Source organism: Rutilus rutilus (assembly GCF_951802725.1).
Source record: "Rutilus rutilus genome assembly, chromosome: 3".
In the NCBI taxonomy this organism is placed as follows: domain Eukaryota; kingdom Metazoa; phylum Chordata; class Actinopteri; order Cypriniformes; family Leuciscidae; genus Rutilus; species Rutilus rutilus.
Window position 1 is genome coordinate 14,375,503 of NC_140211.1, and position 21,860 is coordinate 14,397,362.

The 21,860-nt window shown below is 37.1% G+C and overlaps 2 protein-coding genes across 3 annotated transcripts; one reads left to right on the plus strand and one right to left on the minus strand.

Annotated features, from left to right (window-relative positions):
* Nucleotides 1-52: 52 nt before the first annotated feature.
* spg21 (SPG21 abhydrolase domain containing, maspardin) lies at nt 53-5,557 on the plus strand. The gene is made up of 9 exons (XM_084403835.1): nt 53-148; nt 507-571; nt 822-983; nt 1,167-1,247; nt 1,330-1,475; nt 1,561-1,669; nt 2,060-2,167; nt 2,259-2,399; nt 4,415-5,557. The coding sequence occupies exons 2-9, from the start codon at nt 509-511 to the stop codon at nt 4,538-4,540; spliced, it is 936 nt and encodes a 311-aa protein (XP_084259961.1). The 5' UTR covers nt 53-148; nt 507-508; the 3' UTR covers nt 4,541-5,557.
* A 901-nt stretch (nt 5,558-6,458) lies between these two features.
* On the minus strand, nt 6,459-19,310 carry ankdd1a (ankyrin repeat and death domain containing 1A). 2 transcript variants are annotated; one of them, XM_084403832.1, is made up of 15 exons: nt 19,119-19,310; nt 18,451-18,554; nt 17,830-17,928; nt 15,691-15,789; nt 15,394-15,498; nt 13,733-13,831; nt 11,663-11,761; nt 11,488-11,586; nt 11,276-11,374; nt 10,208-10,306; nt 10,023-10,121; nt 9,821-9,916; nt 9,518-9,719; nt 8,642-8,773; nt 6,459-7,921 (listed from the first exon to the last, which is right to left on the minus strand). In XM_084403832.1, the coding sequence occupies exons 1-15, from the start codon at nt 19,156-19,158 to the stop codon at nt 7,860-7,862; spliced, it is 1,533 nt and encodes a 510-aa protein (XP_084259958.1). In that variant the 5' UTR covers nt 19,159-19,310; the 3' UTR covers nt 6,459-7,859. The 2 variants fall into 2 exon arrangements, with proteins under 2 accessions (XP_084259958.1, XP_084259959.1); XM_084403833.1 differs by lacking the exon at nt 6,459-7,921 and having other exon boundaries at nt 8,772-8,867; nt 19,119-19,304.
* Between the last annotated feature and the right edge of the window lie 2,550 nt (nt 19,311-21,860).

Below are 21,860 nucleotides of genomic sequence, written 5' to 3' on the forward strand. Positions count from 1 at the left end.
AATGCGCATGCGCGCAGTTAGCAGTCGTTGATTGGCTGGTGGGATCGTGTCCAGTCAATCGCTTGCTTCTGGCTGCGGAAGCTGCTGTCATGTGATGTAGCGAAAGGATACAATGTTTTTCAAACCTGTGGATGAAAGGCATTAAAAGGTGATTTATTTCATGAATCGACACGGTAACATTTTCTCATCTATTGCTCGAAATGGTCTCCTGAATATGATGATTATTTTAGAGATACCATCGTTTTTATATATTGTTATAATTGCGGGAATTGTGTATGTTCAGTTGTCGCATTAACTCACTAGACCATTTTGTACTCTAGTCACATGGTTTCTATGTTGAAATTCATGAAAGGGGTGAAAAATCAATACTTTTTTTTTTTTTTACATTAAAAGAAATTTCCCTGAATACCTCTTGTTTTCATCTAAATTACACGCATTGTGTTGATCATGTCAGTTATTCTGAGAGACTTGCACTTATTTAATCAAGCATTTAATTTGGATTTCAGCAATGGAGGAGATAAGAGTATCTCCTGATTATAACTGGTTCAGAAGCACTGTACCTCTGAAAAGAGTAAGTCTATCTATCTATCTATCTATCTATCTATCTATCTATCTATCTATCTATCTCATCTTTTTAATTTGAATTAAGGCAGAAAATAGGATGCCAACTGTCATTTGTCATTGTTAATTTTCATGCTAGAAAGTAGAATTAAAACGAGAAAAAAAAAAATCATAGAACTGCTGTACCAAATGTAAATTATGTATTTTTTTTGTATCTGTGTCATATGATACTAATGTAGTTTCTGCCTTTGTGTCTTTAGATAATTGTGGATGATGATGACAGCAAAGTCTGGTCGTTGTATGATGCTGGGCCGAAAAATATCAGATGTCCCATCATCTTCCTCCCACCCGTGAGCGGCACCGCAGAGGTTTTCTTCCAGCAGGTTCTGGCTCTCTCCGGATGGGGCTACCGTGTCATTTCGGTATGTTCTCTCACACATCAACTAGAGAGACCTGGCTGCTATAAAATCTATTTGTTAATTAATAGGGTTTATTCGGTTGCTTGTAATTTCAAATGTGGCAATTTATGTAACCAACATGCCCGTGTGCTGCTCTTCTGACATTATTGCTTTCTTTGTTACGTAACTTGATATTGCTTTACACAGCTCCAGTATCCTGTCTATTGGGATCTGCTGGAATTTTGTGATGGATTTAGGAAGCTTTTAGACCACTTACAACTTGACAAGGTATGGGAAATTGATTATTTTATACATGCAAGATGGGAAATCACAAGTCTCTTTCACAACCTGTTTTTCTGTCTCTGTGCAGGTGCACTTGTTCGGTGCATCTCTGGGTGGATTCCTGGCTCAGAAATTTGCTGAAGTCACACATAAATCTCCCAGAGTTCACTCTCTAGTCCTGTGCAACTCATTTAGTGACACATCGATCTTCAACCAGACATGGACAGCAAACAGGTAAAGACTTACAGAATACTGATAACTTTCCCAGTGGTAATGTCTCCACCCTTGTGGACTTTTTCTCATTCTCTTTCTTTTCTAGTTTCTGGTTGATGCCTGCGTTCATGCTCAAAAAGATTGTGCTTGGTAACTTTGCCAAAGGACCTGTGGACCCAAAAATGGCAGATGCAATTGACTTTATGGTTGACAGAGTGAGTACTTCTACCCTACTGACTGTTTGGAAGTTTTGATGACATCATTTATTAGTGTAACTATGTGTGATTCTACAACTTTTGACCCACCTCCAATAAAAAATGGCCACAGAAAAATGCCTAAAAATATCAATGTCAATTTTTTGCCATAAGGACATTTAACATGAAAAACTACTCGGATTTTGTTAAACATGTAAATGTGCTAACATTCATTGTACTGAAATATTTTATTGGGTAGTTAAATCAAGCCAAATCTAGTGCTTGTGCTTGAGCTGGATTGATGTAGTTAGTAATAGATCTTATACTGACGTGTGAACTTCTGTGAAGGTAAATTTGTCTCACTCTTTGCTCATTTATCAACAAAGTGTGCTTTGTTTATTTGTGCTTCAGCTGGAAAGCCTGAACCAGAGTGAACTGGCTTCTCGACTCACATTGAATTGCCAAAACTCCTACGTGGAACCTCACAAGATAAAGGATGTTGCTGTCACCATAATGGATGTAGGTCTTTTTTTATAAATAGGCTAGAAAACAAAAAAATTAGTGAACTGTTAAAAACAGTTTCAACGATTTTGACCTCCTTTTCTCTTAGGTTTTTGATCAGAGCGCCCTGTCACATGAGGCAAAGGAAGAGATGTATAAGCTGTACCCAAATGCTAGAAGAGCTCATCTCAAAACCGGCGGAAACTTCCCTTATCTGTGCAGAAGCGCAGAAGTTAACCTGTACATACAAGTGAGTCCACTGTTTTAAGCTGTTTAAAGGAACATTTCAACCTAAATTTTAATTTTAATTATTTACTCACCCTGGTGTTGTTTCAAACCTCAGTGATTTTCTTTCTTTCTTCTGTGGAACATGAAGAAAATTTGAAGCTTCAAAAAAGAAGCAAAAACCCTGTAAAGTAGTCGGATTTGTTTCCGACCTTAGCCACATTGATCTTAGCCACATGATAGCTTTGTGTGAGAAACAGACAGTTATTGAAGTCCTAGCTGTCCTTGATCAGTCACAATGTCTAATTCTTATTCAGAAAAGCTGGTCTAATATAGCTTTGTTTGAGAAACAGCCAGTTATTGAAGTCCCAGCTGTCCTTGATCTGTCACACAATGTCCATTTACAAATCATTATTTTTTATCTAATTCAGAAAGCTGGTCTAAATTCATTCTCGAATTTAAAAACTCGCAACTTAATGATCTGGTTGCAGCAGTTAATGTCTTACTGGAGGGGAAGATTATCAGTATCTTTGTTTCCATCCACCTATTTTTATGCAAATTTTGGATTATTGCATTAAAAATAAAAAAAGCTGGATCCAATAAGAAGACATGGAAACACATTTGCTGAATAAATCCCACGACGTGTAGCAAAAAAACTCAACAGAGGATGTGATTGGACTGGACGGGATTAGATTAGTGGACCAATTTCATTGCACAGCATCTTAAATGTTGGTTTGATCATTCTGAAATGCCTGAGCCAAAGTCTGTCATCCGAATGATTTGGTGTAATGACCTTCCAGAACTGTCCCACACTATTGCGTTCTCAAACACCAGTCATTCGCCTCCGAACGCAAGATTACAAGACAGCGTTTATTGCATTTCATCTGTGCGCTCTGAGGCGAAAGTCATTCATGATGTTGGAAAAAATAGCCACAGTGGCTTTCCCCATTCCAGCAACTTCTGTTTTTATTTCAGATATCGTGCCAATTTCTCAGGAAGTGACTATTTTGTTCTCTTGAACACGGGATGGAAATGTTGCTTTATTCGCAGATATTTTATGCGATTATTCCAGTTTTGCACATAAGTTAAATTTGCAACTTTGGATGGAAACAAAGCTAGTGAATAACAACATATATCTTTAAAGCACTTTTATGGTACTTCAGCTTAAAATCTTTATTGAGTAGCAATAAAAACGACACACCTAGCCCTAGGGCCCCATCATACACCCGTTGCAATGCGGGGCCAGGCACGACGCAAGTGTTTTTTGCTAGTTTCAGCCCGACGCAGTTATCATTTTCTCGTCCTGCGCCACGTTGTTTAAATAGCAAATGCATTTGCGCCCATTTGTGCGCCCCTGGGTGTGCTGGTCTGAAAACGAGGTGTGTTCAGGCGCATTGTTGGCGCGTTGCTATTTTAAGGCAACTGAAATAGACTGCGCCATTGACCAACTGAAACCTGGTCTTAAGTCAATGGCGCAGTATTTTTTTTATTTTTGTTGTTTAAAGGGCGCATTATCCTATAGGCGGGTGCACAACGCGCATACACTCTGCTTATTACACACACATGCAGCAGCACACAAACATGCCAAATATTAAAAATAAAAGGATTACAATGTAAAAGATTATTGTGTACATAAAGATATGGTGGAATCCGGCTTGTCCCGTAGATGGTCTGCTTGCTCGCTTTAACCTCACGCACGAGCAGACCCTTTTCCTCTCTGGAGACTCGTTCAGTTTTTCCGCTTGTAAATTCCGCCATGTGAATAGCGAATCCGCCATGGCGCGAGCGCAACTGGCTTTTAAAGGGAACGGGAGATGAGACTCTGATTGGTTTATTGCACGTTACGCCCAAAACACACCCATTACCCATTAAGAGAATAGGGCCAACCCTTTTAGACCATTTTTCCCGTCGTTAAACTAGCAAAAGTGGATTGGACACGTGCGCTTTAGACCATGTGCTTAGATTGTTAAAATAGGGCCCCTGGTGTTGTTATGATTTCAGGTGCTTAATCTGCACTGTCACTCTGGTTTTAATCTGTAGATACACCTGCGCCAGTTTCATGGGACACGGTACGCCGCCATCAGTCCAGAGATGGTCAGCGCAGAGGAGCTGGAGGTGCAAAGGACAAATCTGAGCAACAACAGTGAGAGTGATGATGAATCATAGAGGCTTCATGCAAACATTCTCTGAATGATGAATAGATGAATCAGGACCTGAGTTTGACCTGATTCAGCTACACAACATTTAGAGATCACGTTTCGGGATTCTGTTTTTCTATTACCTTTAAGTCAGTTAAATGTGAATGGACTTTATAGAGCCTATTTTTACTTTATAGAAAATAGACAATATTTTGATATAATATTATGACTGTAAATAAGTGAAATTGATTACACAGTTAGGGTTTTCATATAATGCCGTATTTTGACCCGGTTGCCTTACACAATATACGTAAAACGCACTTTTAACTCCTTGAATTAAATTTTCTGCCTTTTGTATGTTGGTGTTATTTTCTGTTTTGCATTTGTTTTTTTGTATGAATGTTGTCAGCATCATTATTTCTGTTGTTTATTTGAGTCATGCACTGATATAAAATGAAACTAATTTCAACACCAGATTGTATAAATCTTTCACTTTTTCCAAATTACCTATGAGGAGTCCTTGATTTAGAAACAAATCAAAATGTGTCATTATTTACTTAAAATAAAGCCGTTTAACCACAAAAGCCAGATATTGATAATTGTTGTAGATTTACAACTAATTTAAATTACTGTAATTCAATTACAACTTTTTTTTTCTTTCAAATAATAATATGTATTGAGTGCAAATCTGCCTTTTCTGCCTTGTTTGTAATGTAATATTTTGACCTTATGTTTATTAGTTTTTTTCTTTCCCTGTTGAGAATGAGCATTTGTAAATACAAGTCTACAGTTATAAACCACAAATGAATCACTAAAGCATTACCATGCAATTCAAACACTGTTACGGCTATACAGTATTTACATAAGAATCAGATCAATGAGTTGGGATTGTATGGCATGCAAATAATTATTTTTTTTGGACCAGTATCATCTGAATACCCTGGTATATGTATATAGTATTCATTGAGTACCATGATATTATAATCTGATACATCACAATATTTTTTGGAAAAAGCCAGCACATTAAAGTCGGCATGAAATCAAAGTGAATAATTCTTTTTTTTTTAAATGGAATATTTCATTGTTTATTATAAATGATTCATCCGTGCATACAATTTTTTTAAATTCATGTTCCTTAATAATCTTTAATCAAAATAACTTCTTCCTTTTGCAGCGTCATCTCTTCTCTTCTGTGATGACGTGTTTACTGGCGTGAGGGCGGGACAACCTGTCACTCACATGACATCCACCAATAGCAAACCACAACCAATCATCTCCCCATGGACAAAATCAAGTCCTGCCCTTCAATTTTTCTTGTTCAAGAAGCCTTTTTACTCCAATATACATCACAATAGGGAAGAAAAGACAATCGCAACTTCCGTTTCATGCTGTCTTTAACTGCAGCATATGTTATAGACACTCAGAGAACCTTAGCAAGTTTAATACTCATGATTAGGAGTTTGTTCAAAACCCTAATAATTAATGAGCAATGCCTTGGCAAACACCACTAATACTTCGTTGGAGGAAACCTTCTATCAACAAAAATAAAGGAACACAGATATTTGTTTAATGAGCCAGTTGCTTGGACAGTTTGCAGCATCATTCCAAAAGAAAATAGCTGAATGTTCCTCAAATACGGTTGCTGTTGATAGTAGACTGGATGAGAACAGCGCAGCTTCTTTTAAAACTGAGAACAGTGGTACACTTGACTAGGTGTCATTTGGGTTTGTGTACATAATGAAATTTGAACGTGTTGTGTGGTTACTATCCGAGAACCACAGGTGTCTGCCAATTTGCAACTTACTTCAAAAACATTTTCATGTGTCAATATTAACTTTTAATAAGACTTGTTTCAGTTCAGCACTGAATTTCCTGTTCAGTCACAATCCAGTAAAATGCTTACAAAAGTCATTATAGCTACAACAAAGATATCTGGATATAGTTTTAAGTGCAATTTACTATTTATTTTAATTAAAAAACAAACGAACAACAACATTGCTGGTCATGCTGCATACTGTGACTCTGCCAATACTTTAAAACAAGTACACTTACAAATCAAACAGTTTCAGTAAGATTATGTCTTGTTAAACATTACAACCAACATTTACATATATCTTGCTTAGGCAGGCTGAACATATCCAGAAATTATGAATAATTAAATACGTCTGCATTTGGGCTGGTATTGACACAAATTCCATGATTCACAATAAATTTTGATTATAATTTCCAGGTTTGAGATTCGATTAATTTTCAATCTCGATTCAGTATCGCTTTGGATATCAGGTACAGTAGCCTACGTCATTTTTTCTCAAGGAAAAAATCCCTCTCAAGTAATGCTGTAAAACTATACAGGGAACCCTGTCAGTTGGTATTACTATAATATTGAAAGTTTTCCATCTTTCCGTTTTCGAAACACTGATTGAGCGATTACAGGAGACATATATATTTCAGTAAGTTGTACGGTATCTTTTAACGTACCCACTGATGATCGGTTCATCCCTTCAGCAATCTGTCATGGCTCATTTAAGAGCACCAAACGGTATCTATTGTATGAATTTCATAATAAAATTGACATAATTTGAAAGCTAAAACTTTGTTTCGTATGAAATTAACAAAACAAAGCTTATTGGATGGTAGGCACGCTACAAATAGTGCTTAGTGAATGGATATCAAAATGAGAATGATTAAAATCGAGATATCAGTATTGTTAACCAAGCTATAATCTGCATAAAATACTGTGGTGGTTTATTCTCTTAATTTCATACCACAGTCTTCTCTCTTTTTTCCCACAATCATATAACAACATTTGCACAATAACCAAAAGTTCAGGCTTTCAGTCTAGCGAATCCCATAATAATCAACAGGGTGTTCAGTCAGGAGGGACTCAAACATTAAGACACATTTAAACACACATAAAATATGTCTTTCTCAGAATCCTGGGTAATGCAGCTGTGTTAGCTTTAGTTTTGCTTCTATTCTTAAAAATAACAATTTTAGCAGAAAAACTGCATCTACAAATAACTAAAGGACAGAAAGACATGCAGACTGAATCAGACCAAAAAGTTGACATGTTATTGCTTTGTGAATTTTTCGACAAAGAAAAGAAACAATATTTACCTATTCTCCTAAAATAACGAATCTGGATCCACAGAAACGTATAGTTTCAATCCAAAGTCTGGTTAGCTGTGAATGTTTGCTCTAGTTGTGAACAGGCAATGTTTTCTTCTAAGTCACATCACTGAGGTTGTATTTTAGGTAGTATTTGTGGTTCTTCAGTTCTCTGTGTTTCAAAAGCAATGTTCTGGTTGGTTTGCGTTCAATCCAGACTGATCTCTATGAATCTCCCATCACATTGCAGTGCATTTTTTAGCAGAAGACGGATCCGCATTTGCCTGTTGTCGCATGCTTTCTTTATGGGAGAAAAGAAAGTTATAAATGAGATAAGGTGAAAGACAATGAAACTTTAAAAATACTAATAAGTACTCTGTTACAAACCCAGAGAGTTTCTTCTCTGCCTACAATATTCTAAGGCGTAATCCTAGTCAAAATGGCATGTAAAACATTGGTTGGTCCTAATATGTCTATATTTTCCTTTCTAAGATGTCAGTTCTTGGTCAAAATAAGCTACAAGTGAGACAGATTTTGTTCAAAATCAAACATCTAACCCAACTGGAAACCTACTTTATAAATGTACTGTCCTGACATAACTTTCATGTCTGTGTGGCAAGTATTCGCTGAGTTTCGGTTCATTTTCTGAAGAATTTCAGAATAGACGTCACTGAGAGAGACGACAGAATGCCCATCCTGTTTGATTTGGTTATTTTGCAAAAAGCACAACATTTTGTTATTATTGTGTGTACACAAATAAAAGTAGACACTTAACAGTTTCGGATGATGTATAAAACTTATCTGTATGACAAAAATCTACAGAGTTAGTTAGAGTTGAGTCTCTTTTGCACTGATAAGAAAAAAGCGAGGTGGTCGCGACGGCCGACCCCAGGGGGTTAAAATCAAACTCTAGGATTGCCTTCCAAAAAGACATGCAATTGAGTCTGAAATAATGCACTATGATGCATTAGTAGGGTTTAGGAACAGAGCTTATACACGTGAACTGTAATGATGAATTCACCTGCCAGGTCGATCCTTGAGATCCCGATCAGACCTTCGTACAAGCCCTTGATGGGGTTTTGTCCAGCGGTGATCACACCGTGCAGCCAGATGAGCAGCATTCTGTGCCCGTGCTCCTTGTGGCTCTTTGTACCTTTTAAAGTTCAGAGCTTGTCATCACTATGGCAGATATCGCATTGAACACATTTGGGCTGCCAGCTCTATGATCCTTGAACAATGCACTACATCTGGGAAAATGATGCAAATTAAAGGCTAGTGTAACTGTTTCTGTAATCCATTTAGTCTGAGTTGTAGTGGTGAGGAAGACTTCTGAGCAATATCTATCTAAGATTCCAGACCTCACATATTTAGATACATTTTGAATTTTTGTGCATATTTTCAAATGAAAATATTTCGGGAAACTATTTCTATGCATTATCTGAGAATATGCACAATTTACCTTTGATTGATGCTTTCTTTTCAATCCTGTTATGCTGTGACATTTCTTTTTTCTTTTTTTTTTTACAAAAAAATAAAAACATTTAAAAGTGTTGGGATCGATCTGATTTTGAAATTAGTCTCTTATGCTCACCAAGGGTGCATTTTATTTATTTATTATTTACTCCAGTCTTCAGTGTCACATGAATCTTCAGAAATCATTCTAATATGCAGATTTGGTTCTCTAAAAACATTTCTTATTATCATCAACGTTGAAAACATTTGTGCTGCCTAATATTTTTGTAGAAATCGTGATACTTTTTTCATGATGATTTGATGATACTTTATTTTTAATCGAAATCTTTAGTAACATTTTAAATGTCACTATTGATCAATTTAAAGCACCCTTGCTGAATAAAAGCTTTAATTTATATATCGATCACAGCATTAGATGGTGTACCTGTCCACTGGTGCTCTATGGCCCGAATATGTGCTTCAGAGAACTTCCAGTGCCGAGCCAGTGTTTTCCACTCGCCTGGTTTGAGATACTTGGAGGAAAGTTTCCACAGGACGGATCGGATATGTTGTGTCTCCTGTTGATGGTCTTGCTTAAAGGTGAGACTCGTTCCCACCAGAGAGTCAGAGTCACTTGTCACATTTTCCTGGAGGGCAAATTAACGCATTAAAAATAACACACAATCTTTAATTATGATAGATAACAATTAAATAAGACTACTTGAAGCTTAATGTACATTAAACATACCTTTTCCCATTTGTAAAATCTATCAGCTTTGATAATCATGTCAACAACATTCACATGGTTGCCTCGTGCTGCAACATCAAGTGATGTCTTCCCCTGCTGTAATATTTGAAGTAAACATCCATTGTTTAATGTTTTGATCAGAATTGTATTGCAATATGAAAATATATCGTCCACACCCATGTATGTTAACAGGAAATTGCACCTTGTCGAGTAGATTGAGGTTGACTCCAGATATCAGGATCATCTCAGCGATGTTTAGCCATCCGTGTTCTGCTGCTATGTGCAAAGCAGTTTGAAGCCGCTGTAAGGAACAATTGTTCAGCCATTTTCAAAATCTCTGAAATCATCTCCGTTTGCATTTGTAAATGTGAAATGAACCACACTCACATTGTCAAAGATGTCCAGGTCGCATCCCGCATTGATAAGATCCTTCACTATTCCTGTGGAGTTGTTGAGTACTGCCAGGTGTAGAGCTGAAGTATGTTGCTGGCAAAGAATATGGTATAGAATGATGAAGTACAATGGGTAGTAAAAGCAGAATCGTAGGGCGTTTTGACAATGGCAGTTTAGTTTGAAACAGGGCACGGTTTGCATGAAAAACTGGTAATGTGAAACTGTCATGCGGACCCGGGTGTGCACATGGGTACCGAAACCGAGACTACCTGTAGGAGGTGGTCTGAGTTCGATTGCACTCGAACTGTGGCGCGATTCACATTAATGTGAAATAACTCAGACTCGGATGCGCACTTGTTCAGCAAGAAAAGTAACCTGCACATGCGTTGTAAAAAAAAACTATTGTGGTGTTGTGATAACTTATTTGTGATGTTTTAGTACCTGATTCCCTAATTATGTAAATCAGATTAATTCGCAAATGCACCCACAAAATTAGTGCTGACCACAATTTGCACAGCACAATTCCCCATCACATTTTTGTTGTTGTATCTTTTCACTAAGATGGGAGTGTCTACTGTCTGGATGTGGACATTATGGAATGTGCTCTGGATGAGCACATAGCACATACATATGCTGTATATGATATCATTTTATAATTATGTATATAAAGGGAAGGAATTTATTAATGTGATTTTTATGATTTATTCACTTATTCAAATGTTATTTTACACAGAATGTTGGCAAGAAGATCTGAATCCATAATAAAGGTTCATAATGAAGGCGGCACACCAAGAAATATACATTTACATATAATTTATGCATCCGACAGATGACTTAGACTTGCATTGCATTCAAGGTATAAATTATTTGGTCAGTTCATGCATTCCCTAAGAAACAAACCCATGGCCTTAGCATTTTGAACACCATGCGTATGCTAAAGTGTTTAATTAACCGTAATGAATTTGGCCCTCAAACATTCTCTCCTGCTCCACAGTAAATGTTATACTTCTTGAAAAGCAGGTTGTGGTGTTGGAATGTCAACTGAAGTTTTTTAGTACTCACAGTGTCTACTGAATCCAGACTGATCCCAGCCTGTACCAGCAGTCTGACCTCTCTACCCGAGCCATGCTGGGCCACCAGATGAAGAGCCGTTCTGTTGCTCTGTAAGAAGAAGCACATTAGCATTACCATTCATTTGCTGAACTGATTGAAACACATTGAAAACCTCATTCGTTATGATGAAGACTGCTTATAATAAAAAACATTGTACTCACATGAGTAAGTTCATTGACATTGCAGCCAGCCTCCAGCAACAGTCTCATACACTCATAATGACCCCCTTGAGATGCCAAATGTAAAGCAGTCATGCCGTCCTGATAAAAGATGACAATGTGAAGCAAATAAACAACACTAAACCAAAAAACCTCTTACATTTGGAGTGAGGCTTACAATGTTTCTTTCATCAATGTTCTCCCCGGTCTCCATAATCTTCTGTAGGACGTCGCTGTGGCCTTGCTTAGCTGCCAAATGCAGTGCAGTGTTCTCTTCCTGCAGTAAATGAACATATGACAATGCACACGTCTTTGACCTCATATCAACACCACAGTGCCACACCACTTAAGTCTACAGTTTTTACTTGGGTCACTTTAGCAAGTTTGCCAGGCTTTGGTCTCTACTTTGGCATTTTGCATCTAAACTCAGCAAAAAAGAAACATCTTTTATTTCCAGCAAATGTCCCCAGCAAGTAATTTTGCGTTTAAAAGACGTCTAATAGCCGTCCAAACACAGCCCAGACGTCTAGGCTAAAACAAGGCAAAATTTGGGCTGTCAGTGAAAATGTAATAGACGTCTAAACCATAGCCCAAGAATAGACTAGTCATCAATTAGATGACAAAGAAATAAAATGAGTAAAGAAATGGAACCAAACACCTTGTTATCAATTTACTTTGCTTACATGATGGAATATAATACATTTCGCAAGTTATTTTGGCAAAAACAAATTCAAGGTTATTTTGGCTAGAAATGGGTTACTCATAGCCGAACTATATCGGGTCTATAGTTAACCTAGACGGTGAAATGACGGCTAGTGCTTGCTGGGTCTTAACATGTAAATATTTGTGTGACTGTGAACATAAAAAGATTCAAAAACAGAGGCATAAACTGAACAAATTTCACAGACATTTGACGAACAGAAATGGAATAATTAGTCCCTGAACAAAGAGGGGGTAAATATCAAAAGTAGAAGCCAGTATCTGGTGTGGCACCAGCTGCTTTAAGTGCAAAAGTGCATCTCATCCTCATGGACTGAGCCAGATTTGCCAGTTCTTGCTGTGATGTTACTCCACTCTTCCACCAAGGCACTTGCAAGTTTATGGACATTGTAGTTTATTGCAATGGCCACATCTGCAGCCCTCATGCTTCCCTGCATCAGGATTATGCAACACCAATAATGCACCGTTAGTTCCACCCAACAACCCGAAGCAAAATGCCGTCGCATACAGGTAAGAAAGCCGATGCCATAGTGTTTCATTTTTAACCATAATGCTGTTTAGAGTAGACAAAGTACGATACAATTTTCAGTGATAAACCTACTCTTACAATAGCTCATTTGTTGATAACCCTGTGTCAACGTGAATGTCCGTGGGCGAGGATACAACAATGCAGAAGTGCTCTCTGTGGTTTTAATGAAATGCAAAAAGTCCTCTTTCTCTCAGGACCACTATCGTCAAATACCATTGACAATTAGCATACAGTTTGGATTGGCGGTATGGTTCCGTTCTGGGCGAGAACTCCCTGCGCATCCATGCAGCCTAGCATGGATAAGAGCAGGGAGAGCAGCAATAACCCCCCTTGGGGTAAACAGAACAGAACCAACATGAATGTTATGCAGATATATTTAATTCAAGATTTTAAAGCACAACATAATTCGAGAATTTATTCTGATTCAAGGCGAATCAGAATGCCAAATCCTGACTGACGAGAGGAGGAGCTGGGGATGGAGGAGGGTTAGCTCCTGAGAAACATAATAGCTGTTGATAATACTGAAGGAGCTTATATATGTATACGGTGATAGGCGTCGTATTCCTATAGGTAGATGTGGATTTGCTGAGAGTCAGCTGATGCGAGCTTGACTAACGTGACCTGCCAGAACGCTACACTTGATGAATGACGTGTTTTTCGCCATCTGGTGGACTTTTGCTGTCAAATAAACATGAATTTCTTGGCCCCGGTAACACAGAGAAAGAGTAAACATGGTTCATTTACATATACTACCAAGATATCAATACAAAGCGGGTTAAAAACTGTTGTTTATGGTGCATTGAAGAAGCATGAAAAATATTGTTTCAACCCTTTACAGTAAAGATCTGTAGAGCTTATTTGGGTTTTATGAAATTATCTTTAAAATACAGTAACCTGTAAAAGGGACATTTCTTTTTTTGCTGAGTTTAGTAGTAGAGAAAATCTAATTAGCACACACTGAGGGGCGTCTGTGCATCTGTGACTCTTGCTGTCCCTCACCTTGTCCTTGAGATCATGAGCACAGCCCATACCAATGAGAAACTCCACCACCTCCAGGTGTCCATGCTCTGCGGCTAAATGAAACGCCGTCTTACCTGACTGACACGACAGATGGAGACACTTTAGAAAGGACATAATGCACTACTTTCCATTAATGTTTTACAGCAGTTAACATTACATTTCAATGGGTAATAAAAAGGTTGACAGAAAGCACAATGAAACTTCTCCAGAATATTGATCATGTGATATTGGTATTATTTAATTTTCATCATAATCTCATCATAAACTTGTGTGTAATGAATAGCATAATTTATAACCACTGGAAACACTCAAATCTATTTTTAAAGACAACATGACATCACAATTGACATTCATAATAAATGTCCCACAATCCATATTGACTGTGCATGATTCATTTATTTTCCTCATCTCTGAATTGAGCAACAAAATCCTGTTTACTGTCAGCTTTTTAAGTCAACAAAACTCTTCCTTGAGTCAATTCCTAAAAGTCATTCCTTGAACATGTTTAACTGATATTTGCATGAACATTGTGCAATCATCAAGGTCATCACTCTCAAATGAAACACAGCTCTCTTCTACTTTCGGGACTTGAATCGATTCATAAAACTGAGCCTCAAAAGACTTTTAGCACTTACAACATAGATCAGAGAATGCTGCAAATCTTTGTTTTAAAGGGTCTGCAAATGTTAGAAGAAAAACCCAACATTTTTGCAAAACTGATCAAAATGTTATGTGATCAAAATATGACAAACTGTGTCAACTCTTTCCACACCCACAAAAATTCCCTAGAGTAAAAGCAACTGAAAGTTAGCATGAAATAGAAGCTGCAATAGTCTTATCTTCCCCATATTCCCAATAGAGAATCCCAATAGTCTTTTCTTCAATATATTCTACTGTATATACTAGGAGAACTGTCTCTGGAATGAGAAAAAAAATGTAGGGCGGGTCTTGATTTAGTCTTTCGGAAATTGATTGGATTGTTGGAAGTTGGGTGTTGATAACTAAATGGCGGCAGATCTGAATGCCAGTTTGCAGTCAGTTGTGGAGGATATTTAGTCCCACCATCCGGCAAAACATACGTCATGAACAGGGGCGCCTTAAGATAACCAGAGGCCCCTGTAATTATTTTAGCGTCTTGTCAATTATTTATTATGTCAATAATTTATTGCGTTGATACACAGGCTAACATTTACAACACTGTGTGCATGCTGCATAAAAATATGGGTCAAATGAATATGTAAATTCACTCTCTGCCAGTAAGTGGCGCTATGGAACAGCAGGATTATAGCAGTATTCACTTACACTGGCAACCCCCCTGTAAACAAACCAGCGCTGCGCTGATAAACACTATGTTACTAGGCATTATACGGAGGTAAGATGAAAAGAAAATGCATCGAAACTTTCCTGGTCGAAATGTGACGAGTTTACAGGTGTGATATAAACACAATAAATTACACATGAAGTAGTCATAATTTTTCAGCTCTACATCAAAGCAATTGCTTAGCACAAATGGAGGCTATTTGGTGATTGCAAACGGCTCTGAAAGTGTGTGTGTTACAAAAGTATATAAGATCTCTGTAATAAAAGACATTACACTTTAAGATCATGGGTATTGTGAGAGAAAAAAATGAGATTCTCACCTTGTCGACTTTATTAAGCTGCACGTTTTCCAGATCTTCCATGATATACTCCAGAATACTGATGTGACCCCTCTGGGCAGCACAGTGCAAAAGATTCAAGCCATTCTGAGGACAAAAGAAATGTGACAGTTCAGTCACTGAGATGCATTGAAATTGATGTTGAAGTCTGTATCTAGGGCAGTACACTGTACAATCCCATTTTTATGGTGAGTGAGCAGAGCACACTGAGTGAGAGGCTACCACTGTCTTCATATAAGATATCTGAAACTTGTCAAGGATTTTTACCAAGAGTCTTACTTTGTTTTCAGAGGTGAGCTTCGCCCCGGTTGAGACAAGCATCTTTAGGATTGACAGGTGACCAAACCACGCCGACAAGAGCAGAGCATTCATACCAAACTGGAAAACAAGAATGTCTATACAGTCACATGACTTTTGAAGAACGATATTAGTCTAATACAGGGTTTTTATTGTAACTTAAAACTAAAACCATAAAAAACATGTCCATTACTTGAAATAAAAATAACATTAACTAAAATAAAAAAAATAACTTCTTTTAGTTTAGTTTAACTTTAAATATTAAAAGAACTAAACTAAAATTTTATAAAAACTATAAAGACATATTTAAAAAATGTACACATTTGAAAAAAACAACAACAAATTTACTAAAACTTTAAAAAAGCAGAAAATATCTAATTCGAAATATTAACAAAAACTATAAAAATGAACAAAAGCTAAAATAAAACTAGCCTAAATGGACTTTTCCTTAAAGTCCGCGTGAACCGGAAGTTGCAAACGACTTTTCTCCAGTGCTGTGACGTATTTCCCAGTGAAACGGTATATTGAACAGAGGGCAGGGTTTTACTCTAGCGCTCCTCCTCTCCATCTCTCGCTCATAGCAGACTAACGGTTTGAGGGGAGTGGTTAAGCGTTTCCCAAACCAAGCCGTCAAACATACGTCATCAGGGAAGGTCCTCCAATGCAGAGGGGAGGGGCATTTTCAGATTTTGATTAAAGATTACAAAGCCAAAAAAAAATGTTGTGTGGATTGACTTGCATGGATGAATTGTTTACCACAAAACTAACAATTTAGGCAAAAAAAGTAAATATGGTCAATTTTGAATTCATGTGGACTTTAAAGGTGTAGTGAGCGATATCTGAGAAACACTGTTGATATTTGAAATCAACCCAAAACAAACACACTCCCTCTTTCATTGCTCCGCCCCCAAAATGCACGAACACGCAATGCAAGAGTGGATGTCTCTTTATCATAGCAGAAGCGAAGCAAAATAAAGCTTTGCGAAAATAAAGTGAAGATGATGAACGAACGACAAGAAAAAAAGAAAAAAAACGAACATACAGTACACAAGAGTATACACAAGCAAGAGTTCGTCATTAGTCGCCAACAGCACACACTCAAAACCAATGTTACTCACGTATGGAGCAGAAACAATGCAACCTCTGCGTCTGATTTCAGGCCATCCCGCTTCAGTCTCTCCAGCGCTGGAAAGCTTTTCTAACATTAACGAGGGTCCTAAAGCTTTCGCCTGATCACAACCCTTCTTTTTCCAGTGGAATTCCTCTGACCTTTTCTCTTTTGTAATGTCTCTCAGCCATCTCTCTTTCTACAGTCTTTCTTCAGTTCAAATCTCCCTCTTGCTCACTTTCTCTCCTCCCTTATCATGAGTGGACACGCCCCCTACTGCTGATTGGCTACAAGTGTATTGTTGTGCTCGGTCCGATCCACTTTCAACAGCGTTTCTCAGTAATCGCTTACTGTACCTTGTAATTATTTGATGATAATCCCATTCAGATAAAGTTTACCAGATATGAAATGACTAAAATGCTTTGACAGACTGTAACTGGCCAGTTGATGTGACATGCTATAATTGACCTAATTCATTTTAATTCTGTGTAATTTTATAAAATAATTTAATTATACTGCACACAATCTCCTAGGTCCTAGGACATGGACAATTTTTACTATAAAAAATAATTGTCCCTCAGGAGGACTATTTATGTGAACTTAAAATAAAAGTTATATAAAAACATTGATCAGTTACAGTATTTAAACACTTTCTATATGCTTTCACTTTACATTGTATATACATTATAATCTAAAAATGAAATGTCTTTATATATATATAAAAAATAAATAAATAAAAATACCCATCACTCACTAAACTACTCAATTATCTAAAAATGTTTTGCCTTGCACTTCAGGGTCACTCTTTGTCTCTTCAACTATTGTTGTTGGTGTAACAAGCACATAGCCTCCAGTAATATACAGGCCACATGGTGAATGAACAGCAGCCCATTAAAGATTTACCAGGTGGAGCAGTATTTCTCTCATTTGTGCTCATACAGTAAATAAACAAGAAAATTTGAACATGTTCCCTGTTACAGTTTGGCAGCGTACAGAATGGATTTGACACGTACGCTGTCCATATCATCCAAATCCATGTCGTTGTCTAGCAGTAGACGCAGGGCCTGTTCGCTGCCAGCTCCAGCTGCCCAGTGCAGGGCCTTACGGTCCATCTGTAAAATGAAAATCACATATTAAATGAAACAGTCACAATGACTCACAAGCCAGGTTTTGCCATGGTTTAAGATGGTAAATAATACTGTTGTCTGGGGTAAAATAAGGGTCATATCCTGTGCTGAGGAGCACAACATGTGTGTTTCCGACACTCTGGTGTATAACTGGGAAAAACAAAACATTCCAGGCAGAGAAATTGGCATGATGAAAGGCAACATAACTTCCTCTGACACAGCTTCCTGTACAGTTTGTTCAGGGTGCTTTGCAGTGTCACCATGTTCAGAAGTGCACACATCATAGTTTATTTAGCATTTGTATGAACGTATTATTTCAAACTTTTTTTGTGTGTGTGACAAATTTGTCCACATCCTGGGGCATTTATAAACATCTTTTACTAGAAGTTAAATGTTTAATATAATAATGTACATAACCAACTGTGCATGTGTCAGTCCTCAACCAGTTCCTGTAGATTTGCAATGTTCACGTATGTTTCTGTTGGTTCAGTGTTGGCTATATCTCACCTTATTTTTGACTTTGATGTCCACCCCTCTTTTTATCAGCTCTTGCATTCTGACAGTGTCATTCCTCTTCGCAGCATCATGAAACTCCTTCTCTGAGCAAAGCACTAGAGAGACATGAAAGTGAAAGGTTACAGGATATATTTATGGTGTATACAGGTACTGTACAAACATCAGCAGCATACATGATGTTCACATACATCAACAAAATTCATATATCATGTTTCTGTTATTTTTCCAGATATTATCTCTTTCTAGATTATAAATTATATTACTGTACATTTTTAAACATAATTGTAGAGATATGTGCTTATTGAATGACTCGACTATAGATACAACTCAAGCAGGGAGTGGCGTCATTGTAAAGGTTTTAAAAATATATGGTCACAAATTACATTTGAATACTATTCGAAAATAATCAGTAGAGCTGGTTGTAATTGACACATCAGCCCAGCCCTACTAAACGAGTCTCTTTTGTCTATTAGGCTATAGTAACATTTTTAATAGTAACTATTTAGTAGCCACAGTTGATTTTATAAGCCACCTCCTCATACATTGAGATGATACATTTTTTGCCATTAAATATCCTATATTTCTCTCACTTGCCCCAGTTTCTGTCTGTACCGCACTACAACACTGTCACTATTTCACTTCACTGTTTTAACACTCACATATATCGTCTTCGGACACCAGTCCGTCTTCCATCGTCATCGATTGATGGTGTGTTATGTCTCCGGTGTGCGCATCTTCTGATATATGTCTACATTTTCATCTTTTGATGTGATGTCCGGCTTTGTTTCTGAATCCTCACTCAGCCGAGCTCAAGCCTGCCGCTTTGGGACATGACGAATCCTGCTGAAGCGAACGAAGGCTCATGAATATTAAACACGCCGTGCTGACGTTTCTTCGCGTCCCTCCAATGGCGAAGCCTGTCATTCTAAATATTAATTACATTGGGCAAAAGTTATGTCCAATGGCGAATTGTTAGGTAATGAATATTAAGTAGGTTGTGTAGACGTTGCTTTGTGACGTTCCAACGACCAAATGTTGGTTATGTATTTTAATACATTCGTTGCCACTTTATACCAATAATGTTTTTTGTTTTTTTTTACTATGTTAAGCATCTTACCCCTTAAATGTGCATAAAAGGAAAGTAGCCTAGTAACCTATGGTTTCCTGATTTTCTTGCTTGGTAAATACTCTCAGAAAAAAAGGTAGAAAAGCTGTCAATGGGACAGTACCCCTCAAAAGGGTTCTGATATGTACCATTTAGGTACTAATATGCATACTTTTGGTACCAATATGTACCTTTGAGGGACTAATACGCACTCTTTAGGTATAAAGTTGTACCTTTTGAAAAGGTACCACCACAGTGAAAGCTTTTGTACCTTTTTTTTTTTTTTTTTTCTGAGAGTAATAATATTGTAAGGACAAATACATATGATTTCAAATAGGCCTACATCATGAGATATGAATCTACAAATGCTGGGCTACACCATTTTATAGACTACTCTTTGTGAGTTTATTTTCTCATGGTATTATTCCTTTATGAAATCTCATCATTTAATTTTCTGTTCTTCTCCAAATAATTAAATTCATTACTCACTGTTATCAGACTCTTTTCATCGATAGCTGATTCTTATTGCATCTATTTCCTTATCAGATTTGATCTTTGTCGTGTAACAATAGGCAATTGAGCTTGTTTTTCTGCCTGTTGGCTTTGAGTAAACTAACATGAATGCTGGACAAACATTGATCTGTTTGAACACAAAGAGCTGTGACCCATTATTATGAGAAACCTCCACTAGAGAGAGCTGCAGACTCACATACTGCTTTGTATGTCATGGTGACAGGTTTCTCGCTAGCTTCACTTCCAAAACTAATTTCTGGCCCATTTCATTTTCCATGCACAGCTGTTGGGGCTAATAGGCCATTTAACATTTGTGAGTCACACAAGTTGAGTTGATTTGTTGCATAGTGGCATAACTGTTTAAGCAATGCATGCTGGATAGAGAAGCAATCCAATATTCAATGTGCAAATATTTAAAATGATCAAAATGTTTTGTTGCAAAAAATATAAAAAATCAGCAATGCATTTAAAAAACATGCTGTCATACTTGGAACATTATGTTGTCCAATACTGCAAATTTAGCAAACCTTTAAAAAAAAATAGATTTTGAATACAGTTTGCATGCAACAATAAACATTTAAAATAGTAAGCATGTAGGCATTCAGTTATCATCTCGGAAATATCAATGCTTTTTGGTTAAATAGTCACGTTAAAAATCACATTACTTCTGTGCTATTCTATTCTATTCCTTCTAGTTTATTCATTACATCACACATAATTATACTGTGTGCATGTGTGTGTAGATGCATACAGTGTAAATATTTAAAATATAGGTAGAAATTAGAATAGCATGCGGTTTCAAACGTGGCTTCATGTGCACATTGTAGTATGACAAAACAGTCACTAAGGAAACAAAGCAGACTTTGTTCCAAAAAACATCTCCTATCATGCCCAGCAGAGGGAGACGAGTGAAACTCAAGGCCTGTTATCTACACTGTATGTTGATACTTCAAGATGAAAAGGACAATACAGATCACTTCTATAAGGAGGAAACAGAGGATGCTAAGCGTAACAAAAAAAAAACAAACATTATACCAACTCTAATGAAAATTTGTGGATATTAAAGGCTGTAAAGTTCAGGATCATATTGGTCAACAGGACTACATGCTCCTGATATCGTAATGTTACATTTTCAGTTTGACTTTTGACATTGCGAAGCAACATTGAAACGTTAGCCTAGGGCTTTTTTAATGTGTAAAAGGGGTAGGCTATCTTTGGTCTGTGTAGTTGTGGTAAGCAGGCAGTGTTCTGTTGACCAGTTCCACATTTTGCAATTCTAAAGCATGATGCGGAACTGATTCTTTAGGCTAAAAAACAAGAATACCTGCCCATTTCCACACACACACACACACACACACACACACACACTGATTCCAGTAACTCACATTTACTCTGTTTATGTAATCCAGTTAATAACATCACCCAAAAAATAAAAATAAACACATGGTAAAAGCAAAAAGCTCTGTGTATAAAACACTTCCTGTTTTAGTCAATTCTAAACATACCAAGTATTTGTGTACGGCTGTGCATGTATACAGCTCGAACACTGCATTTGTATTTCAGTTGTTGCAGCTCAGTTGATTTAATTAGAAATACACATAAACATTGAAAATAGTGTGTATGAAAGATATGTTAATAAACTTCCAACTAAAAAAGACTAATTCAACTCCGTTCTAGTAGAAAGTCAAACCGTTTTGGAGAAACAGACAATAGCATTCATTTGAACCATTCTTTGATTAATTTAATGCAAGTGATAAAAGCACCAATTTCTTTAAAAAGAGCA